Source organism: Achroia grisella, unplaced genomic scaffold (genome assembly GCF_030625045.1).
Source record: "Achroia grisella isolate CSIRO2021 unplaced genomic scaffold, CSIRO_AGI_Agris_v1 utg853, whole genome shotgun sequence".
NCBI lineage: Eukaryota > Metazoa > Arthropoda > Insecta > Lepidoptera > Pyralidae > Achroia > Achroia grisella.
This window is the reverse complement of record NW_026713043.1, coordinates 2,286,939-2,300,631: the sequence shown is the minus strand read 5'-3', so window position 1 is coordinate 2,300,631 and position 13,693 is coordinate 2,286,939. Positions and strand designations below refer to the sequence as shown.

Here is a 13,693-nt window from a genome sequence, read left to right as displayed (position 1 = left end):
GCAGAATTGCTACTACTGTTTTAACATCGATTGCTGCTATTAATTACTCTTTTAAAGCCCTATTTTCTGAACCCTTTGGCCTGTGGCTAACGTCGATTTTTAGGACAAGTCGATAAAAAATCGATTGAAAGAAGACATCTGGGTAAAATAATCGATTAATTCCATAATCGATTAGTTTTATTACTAGGAGAGATATGGCAATGAAAATGAAATTACATAGTATGTAGATATGATATCATAGTCATCAGGTAATGGCATGTATGCCATGTGTAATGATGATGTGATGCCTCCAGTTCTATATCCTATTGAGGCAAAACATAATAGGACGTATTCTACAATTACAACCAATGTATACCTATGTTGATCGCAAATAAACTTGATTTGATCTGGTCATGTTTATTTGTTTGCCATTCCAGTTACATAAACGGGTGCTGCGGTATTCGGTTTAGCACACCGTCTTACTTCCGATGATCGCGGGTTCGATTCCACGCAGGGTACATGAACATATTTCTATTCATGAGTATGATTATTTCTATTGGTGTGGGTGTTTTCTATGTATATTATGTATTTACAAAATAAAATATATTTAAGTATTTGTATCAGTTGTCTTGTACCAATAACACAAGCTCAGCTTAGCTCGGGACTAGATAACCCTGTGTGAATTGACCCGTCTTTTTTTTTATATTTTCCGCTTCCTTCGTGGCGACATCCTTTTGGACTATTTATTGTCCAGAGTTATTGTTATTATTATTAAGTAATCTGAAGGTCTACTCACTGTTGTTCATAGGTCTGTGGAACCTATCATACCGCACCATTGAGGATTGAACTAAGCTGTGACCGAATCGAAATGCGGCAGATGAGAACGAACTCGCTGGACTTGCGTTAGTTTTAGGGCTGTACTCTTTATAGTAACCCTTTTTCAGGAGTTCCAGGTCAAACAAACGCACCACCTCCGTACCTGAATATAAGAAACAATGGGATAAAGACATCTGTGGGCGATAAAGGAAACCAGAGAAGTGTCGTAATATGTATATCATTACATAGTATAAAACAAAGTGGCTATCACTGTTTGTCCGTCCCTATGTACATATGTTTCAATCTTTAAAACTACGCAACGGACTTTGGAGAGGTTTTTTTTAATAGATAGAGTGATTCAAGATTAAGGATGTTTATAATACATGTACACCCGGGCGAAGCCGGGGCGAGTAGCTAGTATTGTATATAATAATATATTATACAAAGAAACATAACTAACTAGGGCCAGGAAGGGAAACCGAAGGGAACAATATAAACCAGTGATAATTTAGAACAGAATTTGGTATTTGAAATATAATTTTTTTTAAATAGACCATAGGCCAAGTAAGTGGCCTGCATCGAAGTATTTATCAAAAGTTTATAAAGAAGAAAGACTTGATTCATGGTTTATAATGATTAAACTCAATAAATATTAAATCGAATTTAAAAATTTAATCGATTTTAGATATTCTTTTGACAGCTACGTTATCGAAAAAATTCCAGATATTACAATTATTTTACCCTCGTTTCGGATCCCTAGTGCAAAACAACTTCGTATACGAAAAGAATGGGCCGCGAGCAAGGATCCTACTTTTTGGTGGTTGTCCTTCAATCTACATTCGGAACCGCAACTGATTTTCACTTGGCTTCATAATACAAATTTGGTATCAGCGCTCCCTATGATCTCATCGCTCTCATAAAAAAGTCAGAAGCTCTGAATTCGTATAATTTATTTGCTAAACATATTGTAAATAACCTCAAAAAGATCAACAAAACATAATAATTTGCAAAATCACAACATTACTATATTTGAATTAAAAAGAAATATATATTTATTCATTTACGTATGTATATAACTATAATATATATGTATTTATTTCGATAATTTAACATGCCCTCCAGAGGAACACATTATACAATTAAAACTTTGGCCGTATCAAATCGCGGCAGAAGTACTACATAATATATTTATAATACAAAAAAAAAATGGGATAATAAAAACAGTAGAGAAACAAGTAAATTTAATAAAAAAAAAAAATATATACAACTATTATCTGACCTAGTCAAGAACTGCTCTGGTCTTAACTCGTATCCGGTCTGAATGTTTTAACCATTTAGAAGTTTTCATCCGAGAGGAAATTATTGACGAAATTAGGATCTTGCTCGCGGATTTGTTTTTCATTTTCGTTTGAAATTTCATAACAAATAATGTATGGTAATTGGATAAAAATGTTACATCATTGGATCATAATACAGTATCATCAACAGTATCATCATATTTTCCCTTATAACCATCATTGCAGGAATCAACAGTGAGAGATAAAAACAAGAAACTAAAATACCATCATCATCTGGATGAATAGCGGTCCTTCACCGTGCATTTTACAAAAAATTTTTGCCACGCACAACCACATTGTGGAATCAACTTCTAGCAATAGTAGAAATAGAAATATAAGTAATCTTTATTCAAATAGACTCATTACAAGCACTTTTGAATAGTCATATTTTGATTCTACCACTCATTCGGAATGCAGATTCATCACAAGAAGAATGAGCAAGAAATTTGTGAGCAAGAAACTAGTATTTCCGAACCAATACGATATTGAAACCTTCAAAAGCTTATTCCTTCTTAAAATACCAGCAACGTATTTGCAATTTCCCTGGTGTTGCGGGTGCTCACAGACGGCGGTAATCTTTTACCATCCGGTGAGCTGCAAGCACATTTGTGGCCTATGCTATAAAAAATTAAAATCAAAATGCCATAAAATAATAAAAATATGATTACCTAAAATAATGGGCAGGAACTCCCTATATGTGATATGTTGGATCATGGCGCCCACTATTTTCCGCGTCTCCTGGTAGATCTTTTCGTCACTCCAATGAGGGTTGAGATGGGCCAGTTCTTGAGCCATTCTAAGAAACAAAAAAAATAACCCTGGACAATTAACACAGCGCCATCTAGTCCAACGATAAGCAGAGCTTGTGGTACTAATTAACTGATATAAATAATTAGATTTTTTTATATACATACATAACACACATAGTAAACACCCAGGCCGATACAAACAATCATACTCATGAATACAAATGTTTGTACCGTGCGAGGAATCGAACCCGCGACCATCTGACCTTTACAGCTTCACCGGACTATAGGGGGCAAGTGCAGATGGCACTCCAAACCCGCGGAAGGACTTATGGAGCAGCTGAAGGCCAACTCCCTCCTGACGGTTATGGAAACTGAGGTAGACCAGACCAGTTTATACAAACTCCACCAAGATAACCTAACTTGTCCTAACCTGTTGTGCTGTCTCAGCCATACAATATGAGCAGCGACCAGCCCCGGTTGCTCATTAACCCTCGCATCACCAGACTTGAAACAGTCCGTAGAGACTGCTCCTCCACGGCAGAGCTCGTCGTGCCGTTCGGGGGGCAGCAGGGGCCTCCGCTGCTGCACCCGGCCGTATTGGAGCATTCCTGTAGGTTGATTTGTTATCAGATTTTCGTATATACCTAACTGGAGAGATAAAGCATATCTCCACTTTAGGAAATCGGCATATTAATAATAATCTCAGGATAATTCACACGTCCAAACTAAGCAGAGCTTGTGTTATGGGTATTAAACAAGTGATGAATAAACACATCCATTTTTTTAGTAATTAAATACATAGTATATCCTAAAAAAATTAGGATAAGCAGTAACTCAGGATACTTTTATTTTAGATTTATTTTTTAATAATTAATATAAATTCCACACGGACGTATTCGCAAGTAGTAGGTAGGAGGAAATAAAAAAAGAACCCTGGACAACTGAAGGCGTCATCTAATATGAAACTAAACTGAATACAAAAGAAATCTCTATAAAATCAATATACACTGATGTAGTGTTTTTAATAGATATATATAATTATGTAAGCACGTATAAAAAAATATCTTGAATACAAATATTAATATTGAGCGGGACTCGAACCCGTAGCTAACTAAAATTGTGGGACTGTACTTAATGGATTTATATGTATTATTTATTTATATATTCGACGACCTCAGTGGTCTAGTACACCGCTTTACGACCGATGGTCGCGGGTTCGATTCCTCGCACGGCACAAACAATTGTATTCATGAGTATGATTGTTTGTATCGGTCTGGGTGTTTTCTATGTATATATGTATGTATTTACAAAAAAAAAATCTATGTATATGTATCAGTTGTCTAGTACCCATAACACAAGCTCTGCTTACCGTGAGACTAGATGGCGCTGTGTTAATTGTTTAGTACACATCCTATGTGGTTGTAGCCCACACATGCATAAAAGTAATATCTCCTTTGGAAAGTATACACTCTATCCAAAGGAGATAGAAACAAGTTTCATCTCCTTTGGAATAATACAAGCTTTAGCTAGCTTAACTTGGGTCTAGGTGGCGCTGTGTGAATTGTCCTGAGATTATTATTAATATATGTATGTAAATGTGTGAGACTACAAATATTGTAAGACCACAAATTTTCAGTGCGGAAACCTGACCACCGCTACTGGCAGGTTTGCGACCTTCTCTATTACCGATCAGTTTCCGACCATTATTCAATCTAGAATATTTTCAAACTTTCTTCATACTAATTCAAAACCACCAGAGAAAGAGCTGTCAGAGTTAGATAGAATAAAACTTGTTGCTTACCATTCCTAAATAGCCTTAATTTGTCAGACTGTCTTGCTGAGCTGGCATACAATGGTGATCCATCTATATAAGCTGAGACTTGGTTCATTTGTTCCCGCCAACCCAGAGAGCAGTCATCCCGAGGGGCTGGAGATGACCTGACGAAGTCCAAGCACCTTACTCCGCGAGGACCATAAAATGGATCAGATGGTGGCACCTCGATAGGGAAACATTCTGGGTGCTGAAATAACATAATTTTTTTTATAACACAGATCTTACGCATGATTTGAATTCTAGATTTTATTACACCATTTATTATAGAAGACGCTTTTCTAAAGATTTATGAAAACTAAGGACTTATATTATACTAGCCACTCGCCCTGGCTTCGCACGGGTGTACATGTATTATACATATAAACCTTACTCTTGAATAACTCTATTGCTAAAAATTTCATTAAAATCCGTTGCGTAGTTTGAAAGATCTAAGTGAACAAGCGGAAGCGACTTCATTTAACTATAGCTATTTGCCCCGGCTTCGCACGGGTGTACATGTACAGGTTATATATATAAACCTTCCTCTAGAATCACTCTATCTATTTAAAAAACCGCTTCAAAATCTGTTGCGTAGTTTTAAAGATTTAAGCATACATAGGGACGGACAGACAGCGACCGCGACTTTGTTTTATACTATGTAATGATTTTTTTATTAATAATGTTGAAGATGTTTTTAATGGATTACTAAACTGAAGGGATGTTAAACAGAAATACTACACATACAATAAGGTTCTATAATGAAGGGTTGACATATCTCTAACATAAACTAACATAAATGGTTCTTGTCGCTTAATCAAACCATAAGCTATATTTGATAATAAAAAAAATTTTCGAAAGTTTCAACATTGTTTACCTGTGCCCGCTACCTCACTTGAAATTTATAGCTTAAGTGCTATTCTGATGTATAAGCTTTATTACTGTAAAGTTTCATCAAAATCCGTTCAGTAGTTTTTGCGTGAAAGAGTAACAAACATCTATCCATCCAAACTTACTAACTTTTGCGTTTATAATATTAGTAAGAAGTAACATATTTGACTATATATATCTGATTTGTTATAAATAGGATTCATTTCCAGTACGAATTAAAAAAAAATATGGTTCAGTTGAAGTACTCACCAGTAACTCTTTGGGGACAATGCCTCTTCCACCATTTTTGCAGCACCTCGGTACAGACCCGTTAAAACCTCTCGTCTGCGATGATGACGTGATATCATGATCAACAAACTGTCCCCATTGCATCAACAAGTGTGTTATGCCGGGAGATTCCACGTTTTTGCTCTCATGGATACGGGAGCTGATCTCGCGAGCTGACGGGAGTTTGCCGCCGAATATTGATCTCCTGGGAGCTTGGAGGCTGTCTGAGTAGGAAGGGGCCAAGAACCGTTGAACTGGGGTCATCGTAGAACCCCATCGGGGTCTATTAAGGTTGTTGCATGTGCCGTCATGAGTTCGATATCTATTCAGAAACAAAAGAACATCATAGTGTTATCTATTTTATTACACTGGCCAACAAAAAAATAAAAACTGTTTATTCCTACGATTTTTTTCCGTTTCTACCTCGAATTACCACCTTTTTCTCTCAAAGCTTTTGTTTTTGAGTTACAGCAACTTCCCTCATTCACTATGTTCAACTTAGATTTACATTTTTTTAATGGACACTGAAATATATTTTGCTGCCGTTTTCGATATGGTTTCGTCAATAGGATGTTGTGTAATATATCATGACTGTTTTTGCTATAGTTATAGCGAATATCTATATGTAAAATATCGAAAACCTATATAGAACTCGATATTTTTTCGTCAAAATGATAAAACTGTGCATATAAAAACTTGAAGCTATTAGCAATCTTCCAGTATTATCTTCATGCTCGGAGCAATAAAAATACTCAAAAACAGAAAAAAATTAAGGAAACCTAAATTGTGTTGACCAATTTGTTGTTGTAATAGAGAGGGAAGGGTATTGTTAGCAATGGGGACTGGGAACCTATTGCTAGCAATCATCTATCTGAAGGAAATATAGTTTTCAGTTAGTCTCGCACCAACCTTTGAAAGTGTTAGAGTTTCTCAAGCAAAATCTAGTTCATTATTTATGTATTTTTTAATGTATACTAGTAATAAAACTAATAGTAATATTGCCTCTTGAAAACAGCAAACTATTAGTCTATTGTTTGATTTCTTTTCTTGGGCATTATTTATTGTCGAATATATGATAAAACTAGCTGTACTCGCGACTTCGTCCGCGTGGAATTTAACTTTGAAATAAAAGTAGCCTAAATTACTCCTTATTCTATGAGCTACCTGCCAAAAAAAGTCCCGTCAAAATCGGTTCAGTCATTTCAGAGATTAGCCAGGACAAACAGACAGACAAAAATTGTAAAAAAAAGTGTTATTTTGGTTTATGTACCGCAATTATATTCGTATGTAGTAAAAAACTATTGTTTCAATATTACAAACAGACACTCCAATTTTATTTATATGTATAGATTGCGAAAGGAAGAATTACCTTTTGGAAGCGGGCGGACATTTTGGCGCTCGGAGAGGACAGTGCCGCAAGAGTGGAGACTGGCGCAGTGCGCTTGCGCTGGGAAACTGCGCCTCCTCCGTACGACCTTCGAGAGCATCCTCACCAGTACTGTAATAGAAAAACATTTTTTTTTAATTATTTGGCATAGGAAATAATTTGTAATTATCGCATATAAGAATGACCCAGAATAATTTAAGCGCCAACTAGTCCCAAGCTAAGCAGAGCTTGGTTTTTTTAATAGATGATAATGGAATGTACCTTTCATATACCCACGCATACTCGCCTGCGCTAGCGTCCTCCACGCGGTTCCCCCAGGAAACCATCGTGATAAATTCCTGGTAAATTTGTCACGATGGGCTAACTAACCTGACCTCATGCTCATCTTATCATCTTCCACTGGTGCCCCGCCAGCGTAAACCGTTAGCGAAGCCGGGTAAATTATTCCATTATCATACATAACAAAAAAAAAAACGGTATACGCTGGCGGGGCACCATCGTGGCGATTTTACCATTAGTTGACCAGAATGTTTTTAGGGATATATTGCTAAGAAATGGATTACTATCCTTACTAGCATATAATAGCAAAGTTAAATAGAAATAATTTTTATTCAAATAAACTCAATACAAGTTCTTTTGAACATATTTTTTTTATTCTACCACTCATTCGGAATGCAGCCTCAATATATGAGGAATGAGCAAGAAACGTGCGTGTTGCTCTTTTGAATAAATGTTATTTTAAATAAATAAATAATTAGTAATAGAATGACATACTGCGCCGACCCCAAATAATGGGATAAAGGCAAGGCAATGATGATGAAATAATTAGTAATAATTAGAAAATAACAAGAGGCATGCTATGATAATCAACATAGAAACCGCTACGCACTCATTCTTAGTGCAATCAGATAATATTGTCAGTGCTATGAATTTTTAGTACCTTTCTTCTACAAAATAGGGTTGTAATAGCCAGTATTATACCTATTTTTCTACCCTGTTTCAGTACACCTACTGTCTGGTTTCACCCACCTCATAATATCACTTTATACGTATAATCTTAATCTTAATAATAGAATCTGAATAATATAAACGCGAAAGTTGTAAGCATGGATGTTTGTTACTCTTTCACGCAAAAACTACTGAACGGATTTTGATGAAACTTTACAGTATTATAGCTTATTAAAGAACGGATCATTTGATGAATACTTTTTTTTTAATCTAGTATTAATGCTGTCTCATCACAAGAAGAACAAGTAAGAAACTTGTATGCATTAAACTTAACAAATTTAGTGTGTGAATACAAACCACCGATATATTATTATATACGCAGATGAATAACCAACTGGTTAAACAATTAATAAGCGGACACAGGTAGTATATATTAAATAAAATTTAGGTGTCTGTTATATAATAAACAGGTGTATATAATTAAAATTTAGGTTAAATGATTTCCACGAAATGCATATGAAATTAAATACTGTATAACATCAAAACATTAATTTAAAAAAAATGTCTGTATGTTCTTGCTAGTCTCTGAAACGGCTGTACCGATTTTGACGGGACTTTCACTCGCAGATAATAAATGTTGTGAGGAGTAACTTAGCATACATTTCATTTCAGATTTTTTTATTTCAATGAAATAAATCCACGCGGATGTAGTGAGAGGTAACGGTTTTATGTAATATTAATAATAAAGTTTATTATTATGTTATAGTAGCTGTTCCCCGCGACTTCGTCCGCATGGAACTTAACTTTATTTATCCAAAAAAAATAGTTTTTTTCTAAAATAAAAGTAGCCTATGTTGCTCCTTATTACATCAGCTACCTGCCAAAAAAAGTCCCGTCAAAATAGGTCTAGCAATTAAGAGATTAGCCGGAACAAAGAGACACAGACAAAAAATATAAAAAATGTTATTTTGGTGTACGTACCGTATTTATATTCATATGCATGTAGTAAAAAGTGGTTATTTCAATATTACAAACAGACACTCCAATTTTATTTATACTAGTATGTATAGTTTATGCATAATCTTATCTGTGGTATTTGTTTTAACATAAATTCCCATTTTTATAGTTACCAATTTTATATTTATAACATTTTATGTAAAATTAACTTTCGATTCTGTTATCGATGAAGCGATCGGAATTATTTTACATAAACAGGTGGGCGGTGCTGTAGAGAAAGTGAAAATGTTTCTGTTATAAACAGAGCGGACTTTTGATTACAGTTTCGGCTAGTTTCGTCACCAAAAATTTTTTTTTTTCAGTTTAAAAGAGGAAAAAACTAAAAAAAAAACAAAAAAAAGCAAATGTTTAAATAGGCAAAAAAGTACAGAAATTTAGTTTCTTACCCGGGACAAATAAAATTATTATAGTGACATTTTATATGTTATTCTGATGTATTAGCTATATTACTGTAACATTTCATCAAAATCCGGTCAGTAGTTTTTGCGTGAAAGAGTGAAAAACATCCATACATACTCACAAACTTTTGCGTTTATAATGTAAATAAGATTATTATAAATGGGATAAGGAAGAAGCAGAAGATGTTATCATCGTTACATAGTATAAAACAAAGTCGCTATCGCTGTCTGTCCGTCCCTATGTATGCTTAAATCTTTAAAACTACGCAACGGATTTTGAAGCGGCTTTTTTTAATAGATAGAGTGATTCAAGAGGAAGGTATATATAATACATGTACACCTGTGCGAAGCCGGGGCGAGTAGCTAGTCATTTATGAATAAATTTAGCAACAACATTACATAATCAAGCTAAAGTACATCCAATTAGAAAATTACGTACTTAATCCCACAAAATCTTAAGTAATGTATTGCACCGACTTGCATTAAGTAACTCTAAGTATCTGCGAGTACATTTAATTTACAGAACTGTGTAAATCCAAGAGTCACGATCGTGAATAATCAATTTCACGATCTTAATTCCACGTCGGTCCAGCTCGACGTTCTAATTACTGTTTCTTCATAAAGTCACGGTGAAATATCATACGCTACTTGTATTAGAGAGATGAACTTCTTTTTAATGGATAATAATGAACATTGCCGACCTCGGTGGTCTAGTGGTTTAAGTCCGATGGTTGCGGGTTCGATTCTTCGAACAACATTCATTCATGAGTATGATTGTTTGTATCGGTCTGGTCTGGGTGTTTTTTATGTATCATATTATTATATAAAGTCGCTGTTGGTGTCTGTCCCTATATATGCTTAAATCTTTAAAACTGCACAACGGATTTTGAAGCGGTTTTTTTTAATATATAGAGTGATTTTATAGGAAGGTTTATATATATAATACATGTCCACCCGTGTGAAGACGGGGCGGGTAGTTAGTGATATATATGTATTTACGAAAAAAAATCTATGTATTTGTATCAGTTATCTAGTACCTATAACACAAGCTTTAACTAGCTTAACTTGATCTAGATGGCGTGTTGTGAATTGTCTTAAGATTAATATTATTATTGCTTGCCTGCGCTAACGTTTTACGCTGGCGGGGCACCAGTGGAGGATAAGATGAGCATGAGGTCAGGTCAGTTAGTCCATCGTGGTAAAATCACTAGGAATTTATCAAGATGGTTTCCTTGGGGAACTACGTAGTCAACCTGATATGACATTGCTAGCAATAGGATTATTAGTCCACATTACTAAAAATCCCATTTCCCCAAGACAGACAAACTTGTAATTCCGTGGATTCACCGTGCGGGTGCCGACTCCATCGTGTGGCAGAGAGGGAGACTCCGAGCAGTTCCCGGGCTTGTTTTTTTTTTTTTTTTCTTCCCAGGATCTTCTGCAATCTTGTTGTTTGGGAGCCGAAGGGCATCGCTATTGGGATACAATGCACAGCGGTGTATATATATGGTAAGGTAATTTGGTTTTGATTGATATATTTGATTTTTGTTTGAATGTTAGTTTGTAATATTTGTTATTTATTTTGTATTTGCATTATTTATTTATTATATGTAGAATTTTGTTCTTATTTTATTTATGTATTTATTATTATTATTTTGTTGGGCTTGTTACCCGGGTGGTGGTTTAAGAGGGTCCTTCCCGACATACGTCTACACTCATCTTCACTGCTCGTGTTTCTCTCCCTGCCGCAGTGCAGCTTCAAATATAGGTTCTAGTACAGAACACAGCGTTCTAGACAGGCCAAGATCTTTTAGAAGATTCTAGAGAGATCGTTGGTATACCTCTCGCTACCACAAAGTTGGTCTATAAATTAACCATATAGCTATTTTACATTAATTTGTTTATTAGTTTGTAATATTTATTTGTTTTTATTGCATGGTCTTTATATATATATTTGTTTCCCATGGAGCCAGTTACCAGCTGGCTCTACCAGTATGTAACGTTGAGTTTTTTTCGAATATTGGAATGGTCTGGTCTGGATGAAGAAACTCCTACATCCTCTGGTGATTTACAATGTTTTGAATACGTTTCAATTAAAATAGTCTAGTCAGTTGCAATGCCTAGGATTGAGAAGAGTCAAATATCAAATTAAATTGTCATAAATTTTACATGTCTATTTTCAATTTAGAAATATTTTTTATTCGAATATATAGTTAACATTATAACCAAACAGTTATGAGTACAGTAATAAAATAAAACTTTAATAATAATAAATCAAGAAGTAGAGATAAAAAAAATTGCATTTTATTAACACTATAACTTTGTAATGCAAAAGCAAGAAATAAAAACGTTTTTTTTTTATTATTTATTTTATTTATTACTTATTATTATTATTCTTACAACATAAACAGACAGTTACGCTTACAACTTATTTATGTGTATAAACGTTTAATTATTTATTTGTTTGTAGAATCCAGTATTACAAGTAGGTCTTGTAATATTAAATTTTGTTTGTTTATTTGTAAAACTTTATTATACAGTAAATACATTTAAATTAACTAAGGATGCAACGATCATAAAAAATATTATGTTCAATGTATTTAACCTGCATATAGGTGTGCATAATTTATATAACAATAATTATTAATAATGTAATTGTTTCAATACAATCACAATAGCATCCATTCCTGCACTAGGCTAGGCCTGTCCTGTAGGAACCAGAATACGAATTATCTTGTAAAAAAAAATTATTACGTATAATTGAATTAAAATTTACAAATATTATATATTGTAAGCAGCAACCTCCAGCGAAAGCTCACACTTTCCCCGGGGTCAGCTGTAATTATCATATCTATGCATGACTTTTATGCATACACAACCAATTCTCACCTCGTAGAAGAGAAATCAACAAATTGTTGAACAAATCACACGCCATTCACTTTCGTTTGTATGTTTAATTAATTGATTAGTTCTAACATTAAATATATAATAAATAAATAACCCTGAATAATTTTTTTATTGGGTTTTTTGTATTGTCAGGTGTATGAACTTACACTGCGACCTGCATAGATCTATTGTGCTTGCCCTTTTTCAGAGTTCGCTACCTAGACCCGTCAGGGACAAGAATTGAAGGATATTCTTAGGAGCGATGGTTTTTATCTCCTTTGGATAGAGTGTATACTTTCCAAAGGAGATATGGCATGTGTGGGCAACACACAACCACATAGGATGTGTACTAAACAATTCACACAGCGCCATCTAGTCTCACGGTAAGCAGAGCTTGTGTTATGGGTACTAGACTACTGATATAAATATTTAGATATTTTTTTTGTAAGTACATGTATAGTATATATAGAATACACCCAGACCGATACAAATAATCATGCTCATGAAAACAAATTTTGCACCGCCCGAGGAATCGAAACCGCGACCATCAAGAATGAAGCGGTGTGCTAAACCGCTGGACCACCGAGACCGTCGACTCGAATATTATTTTAAAGTTTTTTATGCATCGACTTGCATCAGAGAGTAATAAAATCGACGAAACTTAAATAAAAACCACGGCTAGAGGTTCGAATTTCGGCTCAGGTCGTCATAATTTCGATTCCCGTTTGATTTGACGGGGAATCGATCGGAGAGTGGATAAACTTACTAATGTACAATAAATAGTACAATAAAATCACCGGTATAGTAACTACCTACATACTACAATAAAATAGCGACACCTCATCACATCATTTATAACGCTACATTGGTGAGTTGATAACCACCACGCTACAATGTGAACAAAGTAAATACATATCTATCTATATATATGTCTAAAAATTAATATATATTTACGTGATTTTGTAAAGTTACATCAGTATCGACATTTAGTTTAGTTATGCTATTTAATATTGGGGCCAATTATGAAATTTTACTTTCATTTCAAAACAGATTCTCTCGTTTAATAATCGGAAGACTAGTAAATTTTTAAATATTAAGCTAAGTTTAAAATATAACATATTGGAATCAATAATATTAGTAAGTAAACGCAGTATATCACGATTGATTCCACTTGAGGAGTACAGATTATTAAACTTTGAAAAATTTTC

General features: G+C 34.4%; 1 protein-coding gene across 1 annotated transcript in view; it reads right to left on the bottom strand.

Moving 5' to 3' along the window:
- Positions 1 to 13,693, bottom strand: part of LOC131852476 (uncharacterized) — a 64,671-nt gene that overhangs the window by 3,859 nt on the left and 47,119 nt on the right. The window contains exons 4-9 of the mRNA XM_059203140.1: positions 7,219 to 7,347; positions 5,832 to 6,171; positions 4,683 to 4,902; positions 3,312 to 3,489; positions 2,801 to 2,928; positions 776 to 958 (exon numbers count right to left, since the gene is read on the bottom strand). Coding sequence (XP_059059123.1) covers positions 776 to 958; positions 2,801 to 2,928; positions 3,312 to 3,489; positions 4,683 to 4,902; positions 5,832 to 6,171; positions 7,219 to 7,347 — 1,178 coding nt within the window. The remainder of the gene's footprint in view (positions 1 to 775; positions 959 to 2,800; positions 2,929 to 3,311; positions 3,490 to 4,682; positions 4,903 to 5,831; positions 6,172 to 7,218; positions 7,348 to 13,693) is intronic.